We start from the raw sequence: 23,663 nt of genomic DNA, 5'->3' as shown, positions 1-23,663 counted from the left end.
ATTCTTCTGGTTGGAACACACAGGTGCCATGTTTAATTCCTACAGGAAAGAAGCAACCTCGATGACGAAATCATTTATGACGTCAAAATATAAGCGTACGTTATTGGTTGATCCTTTGCGAACAACGCAAAACTTGCAAAAATCTTTGGCACGCCAAAAAATTTTGCTCTCTTCGCAAGCCTCGCTTAGTAGACGTTTTTTCTGGTGTGAACGAAACGCGACGGATGAAAGCGAACAATGCGAATGCGGCGAACGTGGTGAAAGACGCGAAAACGGTTGGTGTGGACGGGCTATGACAGACAAAAGAATTTTCGCTTTTGGCAAAAAGTATGACGAAATTAGTAATTACGTTTAAACGTAGTTTGCATTTTTTGCAAGGCGTTTCGAAGTTCGAACCCTCTCCCCGAATCTCTTTCTCTCCCAAAAATATTACAAGTTCAGTTTCGATTGAGAGCTTGGAGAGAAAGCGTCTTGACACTCGACGTAATCTTCCCGCAGTCTAAGGTAAGGCCTTCGGTCAGGCGCTGCCATTACCCTAGTACAAAAACCGAGAAACGCGTCAACGCGGTGGTAAAAATGTCGAAATCAATTGAGGAAAACGCGGTAAAAGATACATTTCCAAAATGATGAAAGTTCTTTTCGAAATTTCAACTGAAGAATAACGTCGAGGAATCCGAGTAACTGGCTTTTTCCGAGTAGTATCATGTCCTGCGCGTGGAACTCTCCATATTTCTTAATGGCGATTAACCATAATATAAATAATTAATAGTTAATTAATTAATCGCCTTTCCTAGTCACTTCTTCGATTGGTTTCGCTATGGACGGACAGAGGCAAGGAGTACTAGATTTTTATGACAACAAGGGAGTATTCATCACGGGGGTAACTGGCTTTCTCGCCAAGAAAATCATAATCTTTCCCAACTCTGGGTAACCTGATCCCTTCACTCGCGATAATGCCGATAGAGTGACGCGTTATCGCTCGGCCACCATCGATTGTACTTCGATTAAAAGATGTTTTCATTTCGATTAGATCTTTTTGGAGAAGATTTTCTATTCGTGTCCTCTTGTCAAGAACGCCTACGTTCTAATTCGGCCCAAAGGTTCCAGAGCCACCGATCCAGTGGGTGAAGATCGCCTGAAAAATCTGCTCAATTGAAGGTATGAAGGCGCATTTTCAACCCTAATTGTAAGACGCGCGTATAACGGACGGTGGTGGTGGTGGTGGTGGTGCCTGCTCGCGTTTAGGTCTTCGACCGTCTTCGAGAGAAAAGACCGGAAGCCCTGTCCAAGGTAGTTGCCGTCTGGGGAGATGTCTCGCAAGAGGGACTCGGATTGTCCGAGTCGGACAGGGAGATGTTACGGCGAAACGCTTCCATCGTCTTCCATTTGGCCGCCACCACAAAGTTCAACGAACCGCTCAAGTTACTTCTTATTACTCGAGAGCGTGTTGCGCTCTAATCCCTTGAATTATTGTAGAAAGGCCCTGGCCATCAACTTCATCGGGACGAAAAATGTCCTCGAGCTTTTTCAAGCTTTTGACGAGAAATTGGCTTTCGTTTACGTCTCAACAGCGTACTCGAATTGCCAGAAACCGCTGATCGAAGAAACTGTCTACCCAGTACCCGTTATACAGCCGATTTCCTCGTAGAATCTTTTATCTTATTGGCTCACTTAAACAGGTACGTTTTGATGACGTTGCTGACGGGGACGTCGAAAAATAGTGACGTAATTCCTTCTTTCCTCTATCGCTATGACCCTTCCGCCTCTTCTTTCATACGCCCCCCCCCTCCGTCCCGTGGAAGGGGGTCCGGTACTTTGACGCGCGTCCAAATATTACTCTGTTCTCCATTCCTACTTCTCAAATTAAATCTATCCCTGGTAATTCAAAATCTAGGCTATTGACAGCATTCTGTGGAATATAAACAATCATAATTCCATTTATTTTGTAGGCCTAGTACTTGTTAGTCAGATTTGAGTGAAATACAAAGGCAGAAAAGAACCTGCTGGTCCAACTGCGGCTTTTGTTTGTCCATATGTAATATTTGGTTGGAAACGAATATACTAATGAATGCATCTAACTGCCGGCAACGCCGCTCGCTACATTATATAAGTTCTTCGTGCTTTTTTATACTTCGTAATGCTAGAGGCTTACTCGAGCTAGTTCGAGAGCGACGGAAGCCAAGCGCGAGCGCCCGAGACTCCCGAGTCTACTAATAATGTCCCGCGAATCTGAATAAAATAGGCTTGACGCGGCTATAATATTATGTTACCTGAGCTTGTCCTTTAAGTTTCGAGTTCAAGTACAGGGTCTCAAAAGGAGCTCTCACTGGCTATCTTAGTAATAGGGCATTAGTTCATTTGCTAGCGATTTGAAAGGCGGTTTTGCAGGATGAACCGGGTTAAGCGTTCGCAGTGTCTGGCCCCTCGGTTTTTTCAAAATACTATAAAGTAATTATGCTTCATTTATTATTACTTTGGAAGGAAGCTAGGCGTGACAATCTCGCCTAAAGCAAAGAGTCCATATAAATGACACCCGTGCTAAAAATTACGGAGTCAACAAATTTCCTTTAGCTGGTGTCCCTGGACGAACCAATAAATCTAGAATTTATTTTTAAGCCGCGGTTACACGAACAGACAGCAACTTGCCAATTTGGCGCGGCATTGATAGTTTTCAATAAAGGGGCTGTGGAAAGTTCTTCCCCCTCTCTCGGTTTAAACTTCAGTGCGGTGTTGTTAGGCCCTAGTTCTGCGAGTCAGGTTGCTCTGAGTGAAACTGAACTGCTAGGATTTCACTCTGCATCCTATTGACTCACCAACGGCCTGGCAACACTGGGGGAAACGGTATGAAACCCCTTATGCATAATTTTTTCGATTGAAACGGGAGTTGCCCATCTAGCTGCGCTTCGTAAAATTGCTTGGGCAGCTGATAGTTTTACTCATTGGTTTACTATTTTTGTCGACGTCACACAGGGGGCGTTCAGTGCACGTACCAAAGAGACTGGTTTTATAAAAGTACGCGTGATCGGCCTGACGTAGTAGAAACTGACCTTGAAGGATTTTACGAGTTATCAGAAACGTTGTTAAATCAGCATTTTTTCGAAATGTAGAATCAACTTGTTTGTAACACAGTATTATTTTTAACAAATAATGCACTCTTGACATGGTCATTGAACAAGTAGGCTGGGAATTTGAATCTGAAAGTTTAAGCTGCTTTCTTAAATGGCGTGTGAGCGGGTCTTCATCCAGATGTAATTGTTTTTAAAATCCTTGGAGAGTTAAAGAAGGAGTTGGTATCTTGAACGGAGTCGAGTATTTTATCAGAGACCCAAATTTTACCTGCGATGGGATCACGATACATAAATTTAATTTGAAATAAAATTTGTGAAGCCACCTAGGTCTATGCAGTTTTTTGACCGGGAAATTTGAAATACGGGGGACTTTAAATATGGTGCAGAAGGTCACACCAAAAACTGGGGAAGAAAGGGGGTATAGGTTCCCAGCCGGAAGGTGACCAGCTAATAGTTTTGCAGCTCTCAAGGAGCGCAAAAGTAAAAACAAGTGAGAGAGGAAGTTTAATTCCATATTATCCTCAACATGATCGTTCTAGTTATAGGGCACTAGTTAAATTGGTGTTACCATAAGTTTATAAGTGATTTGTTCCTTCCATAAGTATGTCACTTTCAATGCTAAGTAATGCTACTGAGAGACTTACAGCAGCTCGAGATGATAACTAGTTCGAGAAGGAGAACGACAATTAAGCGAGAACTCAATTGAAGTCCTTACTACACTCTGTGCAAGTGGTTAATTTTTTTTGCATGCAGGACCAAGTTCCATCTAGGTCCTCCTATTTAGTATCTGCATTACTAATTAGGCCTTTGACAGCAGCGCCCCACTCACCAGGCTCCCATCGCTCGCTTTACATCCTCGAATCTATGACCTTATGACCTCACTCACTCACTTCAAAATTACAAGCTGAGTTTCTAAGTTACCAGAGATTAATTAAACAAACTTATGGAACATGAACATATCTTATGAACTTATGGTGTTACATCATGACCTGACGTTCTATTATGACTTAATGGTTTTATTAGAGGGGTTTAGATCAAGTAATAATTTAAGCTCTAAACCTTTAATAAACTCAAGACTGATAATTCAGTATTTGTAATTCCATGGCACCTTTTGTAAAAGGTATAACGTAGTTCCTCTTTGGTCCTTCCTTATAAGAAGAGTGATGTTCATTACAGTTCGATGGCAAATCCTCCTCGGTAACGACTGCAATCCTTATCAGCAGCCATGAGTCCATGACGCATGCATCTTCTGTAGAACTGTCTTCTCTGTAACGTCGCATACCTGTGAGCTCGTAAGCTTATCCTTCACTATAATAATGGAAAACCATTACACAGACAGTAATGCGGTAATCCCTAGCTGCACCGCCCGTCATTCTTTAGCCTATACCTGAACGACCTCCTCATTCAGTAGCTCTTTGTTTTATAAGCCTCCATCTTATAATGTCCCTTTGTCTTTTCTTAAAGGGATAGTTTAAGTAACCTTAAAGGAACAGTCTTATTATAAACATAAAACTAATTCAAATTAAAATAATTATGATCTCTTATTACAAATTATAATTAGTACATTTAATTAGGGTTTAAAATAATCAAGGACTACTGCACCACCCTCCATTGGTTTAGTGCATGGCGTCTGCTAAATAGAACCTCTTACCCCTACGTGATTGAGTTGGCTATGCTCTACCTTACCCTTATTTCCAGCGTGTGAAATAAGGCGATAGCACAGGGCACACGCCGATAACTTTCCACAATTTCCCTCTCCCTTTAAAATTCTAATGCCTCTTAATTTAATACATCTAATATCCCTGATTTGAGTCACTTGAAATTCTGTTCTACGATAAAACCCATCTTGAATATATTCAATAACTATAGGTATATCATCTTGAAACTTTCCCTAGTTTCTCTGTAGCGCAATTGCGTGTCCTTTTGTGTTTGGAACATACTTCCTCAGGGTTCATACAAACCTGGAAAAATCAGGGAAAAAAATAGTTGACAAAAACCTCAGGGAAATTTAAAATTTCTTAGTAAAATTGAGGGAAATCAGGGAAATTTGTGTCAAACAAGGGCCAAGTATTTAAGCAAAATGTTCGTAAACATACTCCCCTCCACAGGATTAACATTACACTAAACTTTGTAGGCTCATAACTCTGGTTCTACTAGAGATACGGGGATGTCCTTTGATTATGTTATAGTCCTATTTGACCCCCATCCAACCATACTAAAAACGTAGGGCTACGACAAACAGGGGCCGAGTAATTAAGCAAAAAGTAAACAAACATACCCTCCATAGGATTAACATTACACTATACTTTGAAGGCTTATAACTCTGGTTCTAATAGAGATACGGGGATGCCCTCTGAGTATGTAATAGTCCTATTTGCCCACCACTCTCGTTCGTTAACATTTGCTCCATAGGATACTCCATATACGGGAAAAACCTGGAAAACTCAGGGAAATTTGTTTTCTTCGAAAAGTTGTATAAACCCTGTTCTTCCTCCATACATTTATTGGAATTGTAGTGTAGTGTATGTGCTTAGGCGTACACGTACGCGTAAGGCTATTCTAGATCTAATTAAGATATATCGGAGTCATTATTACGCAGGGAAAGGTTGGGGGGGGGGTCGATATTAAATCACGGCGTACTTAATGGTCTTAATTGGCCGGGCCAAGCCACTTTTCGGGACACAACCTATAGTGCGTGGTTGGTGCTTTGCATTGGCTGTGTTTTCGATCGAGGGGTCGGTCATTGCTGATTTCGAAATCCCATAAAAAAATCCGAATTCAGCAACGAAATCTTAAAATCAGTAAAGAAATCATAAAATCAGTAAAGAAAAAACGAAATCCATTACAAAATCCGACGAAATCAAGGGAAATATCCCAAAATCCGTCTTAATCACGGGAAAAAATCGCAAAATTCGATGAAATCCGTCGGACTTTATCAAATTTTGAAATCAAGTGAAATCCGAAGAAATCAAATTGGATTTCGAAATACCGTACACCTTTTCTAAAACGTCCTACCCCACAGTTTCGATGCTAAGCTATTATGGACTGGGGAAATTTAGCGTGTTGTGACCTAGTTTCGATATATATTTTTGGGGGAAGGGGGAGCTCAAGGTCCGTAAAATCGCAAAAGCTATATTTAGGTTAGCTTATAAAGCCTTATTGTACAAAGGTAAATTCTCAAAATCACCGGGGGGCAAGAAAACGATGTATTCCCTGCCGCGTGACGTAGTTGGCTACGGATTTTTACCTCTCCGAGTGACGTATGTCACGGAGAGGTTCTGTAACGATCGTGTGTGTCTGTCTGTCTGTCTGTCTGTGTGTGTGTCTGTTGTTACACCCACGTGACCGCGTTCGCAGTTTCCAAATCGGAGCAAACGTGTTCGCCATTTCCGAACTGCTTTCACAGTCACGGAAATGGCTCCTCTACTTGAGTTCTCACACCACCATCTTCTGGTCTTTGTTCATCCCACACGGACACCAGTCTGTACTTACTGGCTTCTAATCACCACCATCTTTTGATCTTCGTCCATCCCACATGGACACCAGTCTGTACATATTGGCTTCTAATCACCACCATCTTCTGGTCTTTGTCCATCCCACTTGGACACCAGTCTGTACATTCTGGCTTCTAACACCACCATCTACTAGTCTTCCGTCTATTCCACATTGACACCAATCTGTCTCATTGGCTTCTACTCCATTATCATCGTTTGGTTTTAGGATATACGCGGCGATCAGCTAAGGTTACGAGAAACGTCTAGCCTCCCTAAGGTGGGATCGCCACCAAAGGTTTTCGCAATTGCGCTTTTTCCTTATTATTATAATGGAAACGAATCGTATATATACCCCAAAATTTGAAGAAAGCGGGCAAGAGGGGTACCCTTCACTTTAAACGTCAATATTAGCAAAGTTTGAGATGATAATACGTATAACTTTATTTTAAACGATTTAACTATTATTAATGTTAATTATTGAAGATTAAAATAATTAAAAATAATTATATTTATTTACATATTAAAGTTAATCTTGTTTCTCAACTCAAAATTAATACGGAAAGAGTTAAAAAGCAGTCTATGTTTTTGTCTGTGTGTGTCCGTCCATTGTTACACTAGTGCGTCGCGTTAGCAGTTAGCCTTGTGTTGATGTGTTAAGAAATCATACAGAACCTTTATATTCCCTTTTTCCATAATATAAAGTGAATATGTGGAAGTATTTTTCGTAATTATGATGCATTTAGTACTTTTGTAGCTTTAAATCTCTGTTTCATTTTGATATTCCAAAGATTCTTTAAATATTGTTATTTGAAATGGCTGTTTATATATTACTTAAGCTATACTACATCTGTATATAGAATAATCCTTGGTTTAGTGATTTCATGAAGAAAACTAAGACCTAGACTCCGGCGGGTATATTATTTAACATCCGCAATAGGCTTAGTGAAACAAAGAGTAAATAATTGAGGCCTGAGGTGAAGTAAACTTTGGGCTTTGATTTTCGTGTCTGAAATGAAGAGACATCAACGGTTCAGAGTGAGCCGAAAGTTAAATACACTTTTAAATAATCAGGTTAAGATTTTATAATAGAAGAAAAGATTATGGTTGCAATTAGGTTAGTAAAAGGGCTAATGGTAAACGGGTAGTAGCTACAGACTTTTTACTTTATTTATGATGCGCATTGACTATTAGTGCGTCTAGCTACAATATAGCTTTGGTGTTATTTAACGTTAACATTCATGTTGGCAAACTAAGAATATTGATGAGGTGAGACGAGACGATAGTGTTTACACTGCAAACCAGTTGTGAGTGTAGCTATCAGAATATACGGTAAACAGCTGAAGCGTAGACTTCATTTCCTGATCTTTTCCCCATTGACTGATTTCCATGTGTCCAAGATTTAACCTTATTGGATGTAAAATGTCGTCTGCTTTACTGTATTATTCGCTATGCTTGGAATACTGTTTCAATATTTCGTAAATTTTTACTTCAAAAAAGAGAAATAATTCCATATCTAGGTAAATAAGTTTGTATTAGTAGACCTCTTGACTCGGAGAGGTAATATTTTGGTTTTCCCAACTTGTTTAGGAATAAGTAGTCGCGTTCGAAAACATGAACCCGAATGTAGTCCAGCTTTTTTGTGGAGAGCCGAGGCGAGCCGGCGACGGCAATCACGAGGCGAGAGGGATTACGACGAGATTCACGGGCCGGCACGCCGCCCGGTGGCCAAGGTACCGGGCTACCGGCAGCTTGACGACTTTTATCCGAAAGGGTTATTTATTATAAGTTAAATTTCAAAATGGGATCAGCTCAGATCATAGAGCTTTTGCGGTTTTACGGACCTTGAGCTCAGATGCTGATGTGTTATTCAAATATCAGGTTCAACTTCAACATTTGGGCAAAGCATAGGCTTAAACTTATCGGTAATTAGGTATTGGATTTGTATAAGGCAAACAACTTTCTTGTCAACCAGAATTCAAGATGTGTCTTATCATAGATTCCCTTCTGATAACATTATCAGACATTCTTGCTTAAGTAAATGCAACTTGCTTTATGAAACAATCAATTTCAAGTAAAAATGCTAGAATATTTTCCCATCATTTTACTCCTGATGATTATGAAACAGACCTGAAAGCCGACTTTATGTACTACCAAAATCACAATCTTCTTAGCCTTATCACAGCTAACGGAGTTTAGAGACAGATAAAATTGCCAACATAATAATACCACCAAAAAATATACAGTACGTCACTGGTTACTAGCAGCGCACGTCACTGGCTACTAGCTGTATGATTTCGAAAGTTTCTCTCTTTCATTCGGCGAATGCGCCCCCGTTGGGGGGAGCTCACCTTTTGGCAATTTATTCGATAGGCATGGTCCTCTTTCTGTTCCAGATATATTTGGTTACAATATCTCCATAGCTAAAATTGCCCATAGTTAATATGAGGCAATTATCACATTGTACCTTTAACCAACAGAATCATGTACAGTGTATACAATTATTGCCTATCCTAATTCAGTGTTTTTAGCCACGTCGTGTACCCTAGCACACGCAATTTTTGACGTAAGCAAAGCATCTTCTCTAGGGAATTGTTCCCTTTTTTTATTTTTTTGACCTTTAGCTTTACGTTTTAGAAAAGGTGGCCTAATTAGTTTGAGCCCTCTTTCGTTACAAAGATCTTCAATAGCGAACCTCTTGTCTACAATTATGGCGTCTGCGTATAGTATGCATCGTTCTAGGACCCCGCATTCTTCAGTTATTTGTTTATCTGTTGACTTTCCCCCATATGCTCTGCTCACCATGGTGATCACACCGGATGGAGCTACACAAACGCGTACTTTTACAGTATTGGTCCCTTTGTAGTGAGAATAAGTCTTGATCTTGCATTTTAAACACTTGGGTTTTTCAACAGATACCTCGGTGCAATCTAATACCACTCTTGTATCAGTGTATTCTTTAAAGCAATGCGGCATAGCTTCCACAATTTCTTCTTTCTCTAGCCATGTAACTGATGACTCCAAGACAGTCGCTAACTTGCATAATGTTTGTTTGAAATAACTAGAAGTTATCTGCTGGCTTAGACCAAAAAGAGCTCCGAGAGCGGAATATGAAATACCAAGTTTAAGTATCATTAGTGTAAGTAAAATTCCGTCAGCTACAGGTAGTGGACTTTTACTAGGATATTCTTCACTAACAATTTTAACTATTTCATTAAAAAGTTCCATTGACTGAATTCCAGTCAAAGCTACTACAGTTTGTTGTTTCAAAATTCCGCAACTAGCTGACACTTTACATTTATGTTCTTCTAATGTGTTCACCATAATTCCTTTTTCTAAGGAACTGTTATCAGTGTCACAAATTTCAGGTGTGTCTCGTAGTCGAGTACTGTTTCCATTTTCTTCACTTTCAGTTATGTCATCGGGTTGGTTATTAACACCAATTTGCTCTACTTGATGATCATGATCCGCAAACAAATGATTTTTCAAATTCTCACCATCATCTGAACTCATTCCCCCGTTTTTATTTTTCAAAGAGTTCTGTCATGTTTACGAATAGGCAGATTCTGGGATGGAATTGCCAAAGGTCTTAGGTGCGGTGGGTATTTGAACTGATCTGTTAAAGAATTGTAGAATTAAAACTACTACAAATTTTATTACTCCAGCAAGTGTCTTACCTCTATGTTCTTGCGGAATTGTTTTATAATCGTCTTTTTTAAAGTGAGAAGAGCAAACAACCATGGTATTACCACGGAGCTTCTATTTACAGGGAGAGGAAACTTCATCCCCCTCTAGTAATGTAAACGCTCTTAGGAAACGTAGACACTATTTGTCCATAAAAAGGGGCACATATTTAACCCCCCTCGGTTTTCGCTGGCAAAAAAGGGAGCCTATGTAAACAACGAAGATGGCCTCCTTCACTAGTTCGTTGAAAGGCATAAGCCTTGGTGTTTTAAAGGTTTAATTTTTAAATTTTGAATGGACTGCGATTCCAGGCTAATAGTTTGCACTAGAGGGAATGAGGAGAAATGTGTATACCGTAGCTACAGAAGCGATTCACGGTACAAATCATCATTTAATGGCAAGGAATTGAAGTTCCACCAAGAAAATGACGTCAGACTTTGTTTACATGGGCTCGGGGTGCGCGCGAGGAGCGAAAGCGTTGCGCAGAACCGAGGTACGCTAAGGGCTAGGGGGGAAAGTCCGAGTTTCCTCTCCCTGTAAATAGAAGCTCCGTGATTTATCTAACTTTTAAAGATTTAAAACATTCTCCAGTTATTTTGCCAACTTTAGTAGATTTATTAAAGTACCGCCAAATATTAGTGGTTGATTTTCCCATAATTTGTGACTTTAAACAGGGTTAACAAACTTAATAACATTAACAACATAACACCTCGTTTCCATTACAATGACGCAGATGATCACTATCCTTTATGCCTGATAATTTTAGTTTCACTTGGGTCTCTTAACGGTTAGGTCTCGACCATAGATATATATACGGGTCTAACTATGGCTTCCCCTCACAGTCAATCAGATATTTGTGTGGGGTCTATGGCCTCTTAAAGATTCCAAGTACTAAATCTATGTATTCCTGCAGGAACTGATTGATTACCGATTATTAAAATGCCGAAGAATTGAAAATAGTAAACTACTTGTTCAATTAATATGTATTAAAAATACCCCACTTAAAAAATTTAATTATGAAACGATTGCTCTAGATGTTTTGGGTACTGTTGACTATGTTGATGATGATCAAAACATAGTCTTCCGAACATGTGATAATGAAAAGAAGCAATTAATTTTACAAATGTTAACGTATTAAACCTTATAATTTTTACAACAATCTCTCTAAACTTTTACTAAGCATTCGTAATAATATAGGGAACATGCAACCCAGAACGTGCCTTACAAGTAGCGTTAAAAGTGTAAGTATATATTTTCATCACTTGTATAAACTAATAAATAAAAAAAATAACATTTTAACAGGCAGAATGATGTGGCTGGAATAGATATAAATATGGGATGTCCTAAAGTATTCTCAAAGTAAAAAATTAATTAAAAAAAAACAAATAACATTAAATAACAATACTTAAAAATTTTAGGGTGGTATGGGAGCTGCTTTGCTAAAAAATCCTGAAAAAGTAGAAAAGATTTTGACCACTCTTGTTAAAAATACCAAGATGCCAATAACTTGCAAAATCCGGTTGCTTCCTTGTGTATGTTAAATTTAAATAGATACTGAAGTCAATTTTACTTATATAATGATCATTTTTAGTTAGAAGAAACTATGAATCCTATGAAAAACATTATCATGTACAAAAATGGGCCAAGCCTCGCTCGTGCCCTCTCCGCCGTAAAACGTTCTGAGATCCCATGTAGAGCCAAGCCTGCCTTATGTTCTTATTCAATCGCCAATAGAACAATTATGTCATAAATTAAGTCCTTTTCCTAATTAATAACCAATATTCTTTAACTCTATCATAATTATACATCTTTGTTCGTATCAAAAATATCGTGACTTGGCAATCGCAAGTAAGTAATATTAAAAGGAAGTCGAGGGGATATTCACTAAATCGTTGCCGATTTTAAAAAAATCGAAGGGATATTCACTAAATCGTTTATGGTCGAGGGGATATTCACTAAATCGTTTATGGTCGAGGGGATATTCACTAAATCGTTTATGGTCGAGGCGATATGTACAAGTTTATAAGGCGAGTTATGCATAACCTTATGTACACGTTTATAAGGTAATTACCTGCGCTTGCCAAGTCACGATATTTTTGATACGAACAAAGATGTATAATAATGATAGAGTCAAAGAATATTGGTTATTAATTAGGAAAAGGACTTAATTTATGACATAATTGTTCTATTGGCGATTGAATAAGAACATAAGGCAGGCTTGGCTCTACATGGGATCTCAGAACGTTTTACGGCGGAGAGGGCACGAGCGAGGCTTGGCCCATTTTTGTACATGTTAATGTTTTTCATAGGATCTCACTTCTTTTTGTAGATCCTCTCGTTATACTTCGGTAGTTATATTAAAACAAGACCCTCTCGTGGTACTTCGTTTGCTAATATAATCGCTAACGTTTGTCCATATTTACGCTGAATTACCCCTTTCGACCCGCAGAGAATATGCAATAACGATTGTACGCGATATCCTAATATAAGAATGTAGCATCAGTTACGACACATTTCTTTTAAACTACTACTCCTATTAGATTTAATATATATTTAACTTTCGGTTAACTTTGGACCATTACGTCCTTTCATCAAGAACACACACTATTTCTGTTGAAAAGACGGCAGCGCCATCTAGTTTTAAAATAAAGAACTAAAGAACAATTTTATAAAAATTTCGGGATGTTTTAATTTTTCTGTGCTTTATAAAATAAATGAAAACTAAATCATGAATTTTAAGTTTCTATCTCCCATAAAAGTACCTTAGAATTTTGATGATCGGTGAGTGAGTGAGTGACAAAATAAGGTAAATTTCACCTGCGATATTTCGAAAAGTATATAGGGTAGGAACTTGAAATTTGGAAACTATAGCTAGGATTGACAGTCCTCGCGGCAAGCAAAATTTCAGACTTCTAACTGAACCCATCACGAAGTTACAGTGGGCTTGAAAGTGCCACGAGTTGCTTCGAGAAAAGGATGTCAGTGCTCGACTTGGCTGGGAGCACGGCAGGGAGCACTGCCGTGCTCCCAGAACTAGCGAAGGTCATTGAAAGCACGGCTGTTTCCGCTATAGCCATTCATGGGCGAAGAAAAGAAGAGAGACCTCAACACAAGAACAGAAATGAAGAAATTAAACAAATAGCCCAAATGTTAAAAATCCCGGTGATAGCAAAGTATAGAAAAAAAATTCAATTTTAAATTTTTAATGCAAACTTTGAAACTTTAACCCCTTTTGTTTAAATAAAATTAGTGGTGGTTCCGGTGAAATTTATTGTTACAATGATATTAAAGAGTTTAAAGAGAGGTGTGGAGCTTTTTCCGTGATGCTTGCCAGACAAATTGAAAAAATTGTTCCATTTTGAGACCAGAAGGGAAAATACCATTGGATGAATTCATTGTTGCTTATTCTAAGGGAGCGGTAGCTCCCTTAGATAAGGCCTGATGACGGCTTTAATGTATAAGGAAGGTTTTTGGATTGGTTTTAACTTTTCTCGTATTAAGTTTACTGTTTCGAAATTTTCCTACTGAACTAAAATCCGGGCCCTTAATATGTGGTAAAAATTTCAAGATGATCCACCTAATACTTTATTTTATAAAGCATAAAGTTGCTAAGGGTGGTTTTCATTTCCATAAAATTAATCACAGATTTTGGCGAAAAACTAGAGAATCTCCATAGAAATAACATGGGAAATTTTCCAAACTTACCCATTTTGTAACTACCCTTACAAAAATAACTATACGTTTGATAGATTTGAAAACGGTCTTAAATGAAAGCCCCATTTCTAAAGTGGGCGCCAGTTTTTGTTTCATTAAGAAAAACAAAGTTTAAGTATTGTTTTTAATAGTTTTAAGTACCTGCTCCAAATTACGTGGTTTACCTTTAAACTGTGGAACTTAAGACTTTTTTGCTTGGGTTAAGTAATAAAGAAAGTCATTCCAGGACTTACGTCGTTTTACTGCGGATAATCAAATTGGTAGGACAATTAGCTAGTTTAATTGTCATTATAACTATTGCGCGTCCAACTAATTTAGTTGCGAAGTACAGATTAAACTTAATTAAACAAAATAAGCAATTAAAGATAATTAAACAAAATAAGCAATTAAAGATAATTAAACAAAATAAGCAATTAAAGATAATTAAACAAAATAAGCAATTAAAGATAATTACCAATTATAGGTAATTAAATTTTTACACGAGTCTAAACTATAACATCTGTTTGTGTACAAGTCTACGGAATCTGTTTAAGCGCAGACCTACAGAATATTTTTGTGCAAAGGAGTATAAAATCATTTCGTTCACAGGCCTAAGGAATATTGTTTTACACAGGCCTCTGGAATATTGTTTTACACAGGCCTATGGAATATTGTTTTACACAGGCCTATGGAATATTGTTTTACACAGGTCTACGGAATGTTTTTGTGCAAATCTGCATGGAATCCTTTTGAGTATAGGAGTATGGAATCTTCTGTGCACAGGGCTATGGAATTTTTTGTTCATGGGTCTATGGTATATTTATGTGCACAAGTCTGAAGAATCTTTATGTGCACACAAGTCTGAAGAATCTTTATGTGTACACAAGTCTGAAGAATCTTTATGAGCACACAAGTCCTAAGAATCTTTATGTGCACACAAGTCTGAAGAATCTTTGTGTCCAAGTGAAAAATCTTTATTTGCACAGGTCTATGACTTCTGTTTGTGCACAGGTCTATGGAATCTGATTTGCTCATTTCTATGACATCTCTTTTTGCGCAAGTCAATAACATTTGTTTATGCTCAAGTCTAAAACATCTGTTTGTACACAAGCCTAAAACATCTGTTTGTGCACAAGTCTAAAACATCCCTTTGTACACAAGACTAAAACATCTGTTTGTGCACAAGTCTATTCCATCTGTTTGTGCACAAGTCTAAAGCATCTGTTTGTGCACAAGTCTAAATCATCTGTTTGTGAACAAGTCTATAAGACCTGTTTATGATCAATTCTATAACACCTACTTGTGAACAAGTCTATAACATCTCTTTGTGCACAAGTCTATAACATCTGTTTATTCACAATTCTATGACATCTGTTTGTGCACACGCGAATGACTTCTGTTTATTCACAATTCTATGACATCTGTTTGTGCAGACGCGAGTGACTTCTTTCTGAGCAAAGGTCTACGGAATATTTTTGAGCACGGGTCTACGTATTATTTTTGTGCAAATGGGTTTGAAATCTGTTTGAGCATAAGGGCACTGAAAATGTTTGTGCATAACTCTATGGAATCTGATGTGCACATGTCTATAACATCTCTTTTTGCGCGAGTATGCGACATTTCTATGTGCACAAGCCTGTGATTTCTATTTGTGCACAAGTGTACGAAATATTTTTATGCATTGGTGTACGGAATATTTTTATGCACAATTGTACGGAATATTTTTGTGCACAGGTGTACGAACTGTTTTTGTTCACAGGTGTAGGGAATATTTTTGTGCATAGGTGTATGGAATATTAAGGTGAAAATGGATTTGGAATATTTTTGTGCACAGGTGTACGGAATATTATGGTGAAAATGGATTTGGAATATTTTTGTGCACAGGTGTAAGAAATATTTTTGTGCACAGGTGTACGTGATATTTTTGTGCACAGGTGTACGTGATATTTTTGTGCACAGGTGTACGTGATATTTTTGTGCATAGGTGAACGTGATATTTTTGTGCAAATGGGTAAGGTACATTTTTGAGCATAGGGATATGGAATGTTTTTGTGCAGAGGTCCATAGATTATTTTTGTGTACAGGTATATGCAATGTTTTTGTGCAGACGTCCGTGGAATGTTTTGTACACCGGTCTAGGACATATGATTGTGCACAAGTCTATGGCATCACTTTGTGCAAAAGTCTAAGGGATGTGTTTTTGCACAAATATTTGACATCTATTTTTGCACAAGTCTATGGTATCTGTGTGTACAGGTCTACAAAATATGTTTGTGCACAAGTCTGAAGAATCTTTATGTACACAAGTCTACGGAATCTCTTGTGCAAATGTCGGTGACATCTCTTTTTTGAGGAAGTCTATGAAATCAGTTTTTTACACAAGCATATGACATCTGTTTGTGCACAAGTCTATAACATCGGATTGTGCAAAACCGTGTGACTTCTGTTTGTGTACAAGTCTGTGAAATCTATTTGTGAACGAGTCTGCGTAATATATTTGTGCGCAAATCTATGGAATCTGTTTATTCACTAGTCTACGGCATCTGTTTGTGCACGGGTCTTCGGAAAATGTTTGTGTAAATGAGTGTGGAATATTTTTGAGCATATAGGGGTATGGAATGTTTCTGAACAGGTCCAAGGCATGTTTTTGTGCACAGGTCTATGTCACATGTTTATACAAAAGCCAATTGAAAATTTTGTGCATAGGTCAATGGAATATTTTTGTGCACAGCACGGTTTTATGAAATATTTTGTGCGCAGGTCTAGGAAATATTTCTGTGCAAATTGTTATGGAATAGTTTTGTGCTATGGGTATGAAATCTTTATGTACACAGGTCTATGGAATCTTTAGCGCGCAGGTCTAAGGAATCTTTATGTGCACAAGCATATATAATGTTTTGCGCACAGTTCAATGAAATATTTTGTGCACATCTCCATGGAATCTTTTGTGCACAGGTCTATGGAAACTTGATGTGCACAAGTCTATAGAATGTTTTTGTGCACATGTCTATGACTTCTGTTTGTGCACAAAACTATGGAATCTGGTTTGAACATGTCTATGCCATCTGTTGTGCACAAGCCTGTGACTTCCACTTGTGTACAAGTCTACGCAATTTGTTTGTGCACATGGCTACCGAATCTGTGCACAGATCTCCGGAATCTCTTTGTACACAGGCCTACGGCATCTGTTTGTGCACATGTTTACGGAATTTGTTTCTTTACAGGTCTACGGCATCTGTTTGTACACAGGCCTACGGCATATTTTTTTGAGCACAGGTCTAGGGAATCTTTTGTGCACAGTTTTATGGAATCTCTTTGGGCACAGTTTTATGGAATCTCTTTGGGCACAGGTCTATGGATTATTTTTGTGCACAGGTCTATGGAATCGTTTTGTGCAAATGGGTATGGAATCGTTTCGTGCAAATGGGTATGGAATCTTTATGGAAACAGTTCTATGACTTCTGTTTGTGCACTAGTCCGTGGAATCTGATGTGCACATATCCTTGACATCTCTTATTGCACAAGTCTATGATGTATTTTTGTGCAAGTCTATGACATCTGTTTGTGCACAACCCTGTGACTTCCGTTTGTGTCCAAGTATCCGGAATCTGTTTGTGCACATGTCTACGGTATCTGTTTGTGCACGTGTCTAGGGTATCTGTTTGTGCACGTGTCTACGGTATCTGTTTGTGCACAGGTCTACGGAATATTTTTGTGCACAAGCCTACTCAATCAGTTTGTGCAGAGGTCTAAGGAATCTGTCTTTGCAAAGGCCACTGCATCTGTTTGTGCACAGGTCTAAAGAACATTTTTCTGCAAATGGATACGGGATATTTTTGTGCAAATGGATATGCAGTATTTTTGTGCACTGGTGTACGAGATATTCTTGAGCATAGGGGTATGGAATTTTTTTGTGCAGAGGTCCATGGAATCTTTTTGTTTACAGGTATATAACATCTCTTTTTGTACAAGTTTATGACATCATTTTGTGCGCAAGTCCATGACATCAGTTTGTGCTCAATTCTAAGGGATCTGTTTGTGCACAATTCTAAGGGATCTGTTTGTGCACAATTCTAAGGGATCTGTTTGTGCACAAGTCTACGGGATCTGTTTCTACACAATTATATGACATGTGTTTTCACAAGTCTATGTTATCTACGAAATATGTTTCTGCACTGAGGGTGACCACAAATAACCTTGTAATAGTTATAGGAAAATAGAAAATTTACAATTGATTTACAGGAAATTATAGGAGACTAGCTGTTACCCGCGGCATCGCTTGAGTGTAGTAAGAACTTCCATCAAGTATGGGTGCATTTTACTGATTCGACTAATATTTTTGTAGCATCCTAGGAGCGAAGGCACTCGGCGTCGCCCATCAGCTCGTCGGGACATTTTTTATTACTTTACACGCAGACATTCTATAAAGAATGGTTTTTAAATATCTGGCCGCCATTTAAAAATGATGGCAACAAATCGATCCCGAAAGACCATTCAGCCCGTCTATAGGTTACAGGAATCCAGTGTACTAAATATTTGTGAAATCGGTTTAAACGCGCGGACTTTCTTACAAAGAGAAGATTTGTTACATTTCTGGGCGCCATTTATTAAGATGGCGGCGGATTGGAAAATTTTTTCTTAGTACGCGCCTACTACTTACGAGTAACGTTCCTCCAAATTTTCAGCCTTCTGGGGCCTGCGGTTTGGGCTGGGCGATGATTATCAGTCAGTCTGTCAGTCAGTCAGGAATTTAATTTATATAGATATAGCATAAGTTTATAAGATATGTTCCATAAGTGTGTCACTCGTTAATGAGAGCTTGTCATGAAGTGACGTAGGTGAAACGTCATAGATTCTCGTAAAGCGACGCCTAGTGAGGCGCTGTCAAAGGCTTAGTACAGACTAAAGAGGAGGATGGACTGCAAAACCGAGTGTAGTCAATTCTCACGTCGTTCTTGAACTAGCTCTCATTAAGCCTCTAACATTACGAAGTATGGGTAGTGATATACTTATGGAACATATCTTATAAACTTATGATATAGATGTATAATTAAAAAACAGGTAGAGACAAGAGAACTACTCTTGAAAAAATAGCAAAATATAGGTTGCAAATGCTTTGAAAGTAATAAGCCAAGATTTACAAAGGAGCTTTGGTTTAATTATAACAATAAGATCGTAAGATATGTTACATAAATTTGTCACTGGAAACCGAGAGCTTGTCTCGAAGTGACGTAAATGAAACGTCATAGATTCTCGTAAAGCGACGCCTGATGAGGCCCTGTCAAAGGCTTAGTACAGACTAAATAGGAAGATGGAGTAGAAAATCGCGTTTAGTCAATTCTCGCGTCGTTCTCGAACTAGCTCTCATTAAGTCTCTAGCATTTCGAAATATAGGAAGTGTCATACTTATGGAACGTAATCTTAGAAACATATGCTATAACTTTAAAACATCACAGACTTCCCTGACAAATATTTTTAGAGGCTTCCATAGCTTTGGTGATATATAACAAAACCAAAAGTGAGAGCGCACAAAATATCTACAATTTCAAAAAATAGGAAAATATAGGAAAATTATCGAAATTATAGGAACTAATAGAAAGACATCCGAAAATAGGAAAAATTATAAAATTTGGGAAATGTGGTCACCCAGCGCAGGTCTATGGAATATGTTTGTGCACAGGAGTATAGATTGTTTTTGTACACAGGTCTACGTAATAATTTTTTAGCCTAAGTCTTCGGAATCTATTTGTATTATTGCATCCACTGTGCTTTGCACGTGAAAACGACGGGAAGGCAATTTGAGTTGGACTGGGCGTTGAAGCAATCAAGATTAATACTTCTATAATAGATGGTTAGGGCTTTGTTAGTTCAAACGTGGTAACTAATATACGCGCAACACCACAAGACTTAAATGGAGCGCCTGCTTTTCAGTATACGTTTTAAAATAGTAGTTTCTAAACAGTTTTAATTCATATTAAGACTGAAGTGACAGATATTAATAAAAACTGTCTTTGTACACAAAGACGCGAAAAAGTAAGAGATAAGTGTAGAAAATTAATTGTTTGAAGTAACAGATATTCAAATTTTCATTTTTGAAGACGTGATTATAAAACATCAATTATTTGAAAAAATTTCTTATCTTAGTTTTTTTCACAAAAATTTCAGAGAAACTACCTTGATACTACTGTTTATTTTCGAGAAACATTTGCTTCGAGGAAGTTCAAATACTCGGATATCTGAAAAATAGAGCTAGAAGTATTTATTTTTATATTTCAAAATTGAAAATATTGCGAACCGAAAATTACATTCGCCCTTTGACTGTGATGTAGTTATTAGAGTCAAAAGGATCTGTAGCTTGATCGTGATCTTTTGAGAGATATACAACACGTCAATTTTTGGAACCTCGAAAGCTTTAAAATAAACGAACACGTTTTGTTAAGTTTTCATGCTTGATTTTGTCTGCTATCAAAAATTTTCTGCCCATTTTATTCTCCTTATAGGCCCGAATACTCAAACTAACTCTAAATTTTAAAAAGAAAATAAAATGCATACGTTTTCTATTTTTAAAATGATGCACATGTTTAAGGATAAAATATTTTACTTAAGGAATTTTGGTGAAAAAAACTAAGATAAGAAATTTTTTCAAATAATTGATGTTTTATAATCACGTCTTCAAAAATGAAAATTTGAATATCTGTTACTTCAAACAATTAATTTTCTACACTTATCTCTTACTTTTTCGCGTCTTTGTGTACAAAGACAGTTTTTATTAATAACATTTGTAGGTCTAATAAAGGAGTCTTTCTATCCCCTCTCATTTTTTACCAATCGTAAGTAATGAACTCTACGATCATGATCATCGTTTGTAACACATCCACTTTAACATAAGTTTCTCTGCCGCCGTATTCTGCAGGCTTAGCCTTCCCCGCCCCCTTGGATTCTCCTCGCTCATTGGTCCGGAGCGAAATTGGATTCTCTCTTCTGAGTGGCGAAAACGCTTTCGTCACTATTTTGGATTCTGTGACGTGCCAACGGGAGAGCATTCGGAACGTTCGCCCTAGAAAATTTCCGTAGAAAGTTTCTCTCGCTTTAGTGACGTCATAGTGTTCCACTATTTCGGGTATTTTCGGTAGGTATCTTTCTAGGCTTTATATTTAGAAGTTGCGATTTAAAATCAGACTCAAAATCTTCAGTTGCGAAATGTAACGAACAAACTTTCGAGTATTTTGTATTAATTTTGTCTGTTTTAATCTTCTCTATCCACCTCTTACGAACCCACGTTTCAACAGGAAACTTGTGATAAGAAACGCCGGTGTTTTTGGTTTTCATGACGTTGTTCACTCAACCAACTACTGCTCAGTTGTAGCCCGGCATTTTAAAAACCTATAATTTTAAATTTTGTTATTTCAATTCCAATTATTTAAAACAAAATGATTATCATGCCATAGCCGACTTGTATAAATAAAGGCCTATAGGTGATCCTCGGTTTTTTTTCTGATATTGGCAATGGCCTTCGTGATCTGCCGCCGCTAGATGTCGTTCTTAGGGGGAAAATTTTGTGGCGGGAACTTCAAAACGAATGAAAATGCCAATAGGAGAAAGCTTACTTTTTGCCTTGAGGTTGGTTTTTTTTTTTTTTTTTTGAATAAAGTAAGGCAGTTTATTTAGAAGTAATACATTTACTTGATAACAATATATTTGTCTTTATCTTATTTAAAGTGCGTTTAGAAAAGTATGTTTTCTAATTTTCTATCACAGTACAATGTAATATTTTCAAAATAAGTGTTTTGATTAGTACCTAACATATGAAATTTTTTGAATCACATTACAACTTTGCATATTTTCGGGGGATCATTAGGGGTTTGACAAGCTTATCTAACATAATATCACATAAATTAATATATACATATCACAGTAGGATTGAAAAAGTTTAGTAACTTATTGCGTTATTGCATACTTTATAATACCTTAAATATTTTGGCGAGGTAGAAACGTTAAGGGTTCTTTGACAAAATCAGATACAAATCCTACGATGATTTATAATTTGTAATTTAATATACTTTTGATTTGTAATTATAATTTTTTATTTGAGGTTCATGTAATTTGGCCAACCCTGTGAATATGCCTATATTTACCAAAACATTACTGGGGTATTTTAGGGCAAGGAATGGGGGTGGATACGAAATCTGAGAGAAATACGCCCCTTAACTGCGGAAACGATTGGGTCTGGTGGGACACTGAAAATGGGGGAGGAATAGGTATATATTAATTTATGTGATATTATGTTAGATAAGCTTGTCAAACTCCTAATGATCAACTATGCCAAAGATATAAGTGACGTTGAAGAAACAGTCAAAACGTACAAATAAAAACCCTTACCCCGAAAATATGCAAAGTTGTAATGTGATTCAAAAAATGTCATATGTTAGGTACTAATCAAAACACTTATTTTGAAAATATTACATTGTACTGAGATAGAAAAGTAGAAAACATACTTTACTAAACGCACTTTAATAACATAAAGACAAATATATTGTTATCAAGTAAATTTATTACTTCTAGAAAAAACTGCCTTACTTTATTCAACAAAAAAACCCCAACCTCAAGGCAAAAAGTAAGCTTTCATTTTCATTCGTTTTGAAGTTCCCGCCACAAAATTTTCCCCCTAAGGGCGACATCTAGCGGTCGCTAAAAAATTGGTATGCCGCCCCATGGGTAGCTTCCTACCTATAGGCCTTTATTAATACAAGTCGGCTATGATCATGCTTACAAAATCTAAGCCTTACCAGCAGGACGATGCAACGCAGCATGGTGACTCGGGCCTCGGGGAGCGCCGTGCGTAGAGACCCGGAGACCTTCCTACGCGCCTCAACCGTCCAAAAAAACTTTGAATTTTGAAACGCGAAACTCGAGTCAAAACTCAAAAGCGCTTCCAAAGGGCGGTCCTGGTTCTCTCTCTGCTGTCGCGCGGAACTTCTTTAGTGGAACACTACTACGCAGGCTAGGAAATAAGACAGGTTTACAGGTCAAAGACCAGTTTATTAATAGCTTGGACCACTTTTTTTATTCAAAACGTGAGGGTCACTGGTCCCAATGACTAGTTTATTAATTGCAAATCTATAGGAGAACAAGGGTGGGGACCAGTCTGGAGACCAGTTTATTATTTCGGAAACTAGGGGGTCACTGGTCCCAAGGACTAGTTTAAAAATTATGCTTATTTCCCAGCCTGCTACTACGTCATCTTAGGGGGGCGCGCGCTCTCTACCCTCCCAACCAGCCACCGCGAAATTCCCTTCCAAAAACAGGCTCTATACTCTAACCTTATAGTGCCTGCACGATTTGACCGACCTTGGTGACGTGCTAGGTCGAAAAAACAGGCAGATGCTGGGCGGGAATTTTAAACAATTCTACACTGAAAGAGCTGTCGTTCAACCTTAAAACCCGGTTAACCAGTTTGGGATTTCGGTTACATTTCATTGCTGAACGCACCGAAAGCAGACGACAGCATTTATTCTCTTTCCTACAATGGCCGCGATCGGTGGTGTTCTGCTAGCTGATATTGCTTTGGAAGAAGAGGAACGGTTAATTTATCGAAGAATTAGAGGAGATGGATTTAAGTTACCCGACGCTGAATTTTTGCGCCAATATCGAATGTCGAAGGTGAAAGTAGAGAAGCTGTGCGAGATGTTAAAGCCCGAACTCGAGAAAGAGCGCACCGGAGGCTTAT

The 23,663-nt window shown here is 37.9% G+C and overlaps 1 protein-coding gene and 2 long non-coding RNA genes across 3 annotated transcripts; 1 reads left to right on the top strand and 2 right to left on the bottom strand.

The window, feature by feature from the left end:
- Positions 1-807: 807 nt before the first annotated feature.
- LOC149668293 (fatty acyl-CoA reductase 1-like) lies at positions 808-11,786 on the top strand. Its single transcript, XM_089841180.1, has 9 exons — positions 808-927; positions 1,031-1,158; positions 1,246-1,421; positions 1,477-1,679; positions 11,157-11,202; positions 11,278-11,374; positions 11,441-11,484; positions 11,546-11,602; positions 11,662-11,786. The coding sequence occupies exons 3-4, from the start codon at positions 1,354-1,356 to the stop codon at positions 1,646-1,648; spliced, it is 240 nt and encodes a 79-aa protein (XP_089697306.1). The 5' UTR covers positions 808-927; positions 1,031-1,158; positions 1,246-1,353; the 3' UTR covers positions 1,649-1,679; positions 11,157-11,202; positions 11,278-11,374; positions 11,441-11,484; positions 11,546-11,602; positions 11,662-11,786.
- Positions 2,547-9,241, bottom strand: LOC149668294 (uncharacterized). The gene is made up of 3 exons (XR_016368036.1): positions 8,690-9,241; positions 4,456-5,029; positions 2,547-4,376 (listed from the first exon to the last, which is right to left on the bottom strand). It is a non-coding gene; the product is annotated as an uncharacterized LOC149668294 (long non-coding RNA).
- Positions 11,787-17,651: 5,865 nt separating the features above from the next.
- Positions 17,652-23,192, bottom strand: LOC149668292 (uncharacterized). The gene is made up of 3 exons (XR_016368040.1): positions 22,723-23,192; positions 18,597-21,319; positions 17,652-18,357 (listed from the first exon to the last, which is right to left on the bottom strand). It is a non-coding gene; the product is annotated as an uncharacterized LOC149668292 (long non-coding RNA).
- Positions 23,193-23,663: the final 471 nt, after the last annotated feature.

This window comes from Phalangium opilio, unplaced genomic scaffold (genome assembly GCF_054372755.1).
Source record: "Phalangium opilio isolate 3A_F unplaced genomic scaffold, DU_Popi_V2 ptg000056l_1, whole genome shotgun sequence".
In the NCBI taxonomy this organism is placed as follows: Eukaryota; Metazoa; Arthropoda; class Arachnida; order Opiliones; family Phalangiidae; genus Phalangium; species Phalangium opilio.
Note: the sequence above shows the minus strand (reverse complement) of the source record. Positions and strands in the feature narration are given on the sequence as shown.

What these genes read in the sequence shown, in the direction of transcription:
- LOC149668293 (XM_089841180.1), top strand. Translation starts at nt 1,354, where the DNA reads ATGTTACGGCGAAACGCTTCCATCGTCTTCCATTTGGCCGCCACCACA. An exon ending in AAGTTCAACGAACCGCTCAA is followed by an intron (nt 1,422 to 1,476) that starts GTTACTTCTTAT and finishes GAATTATTGTAG; the next exon opens with AAAGGCCCTGGCCATCAACT.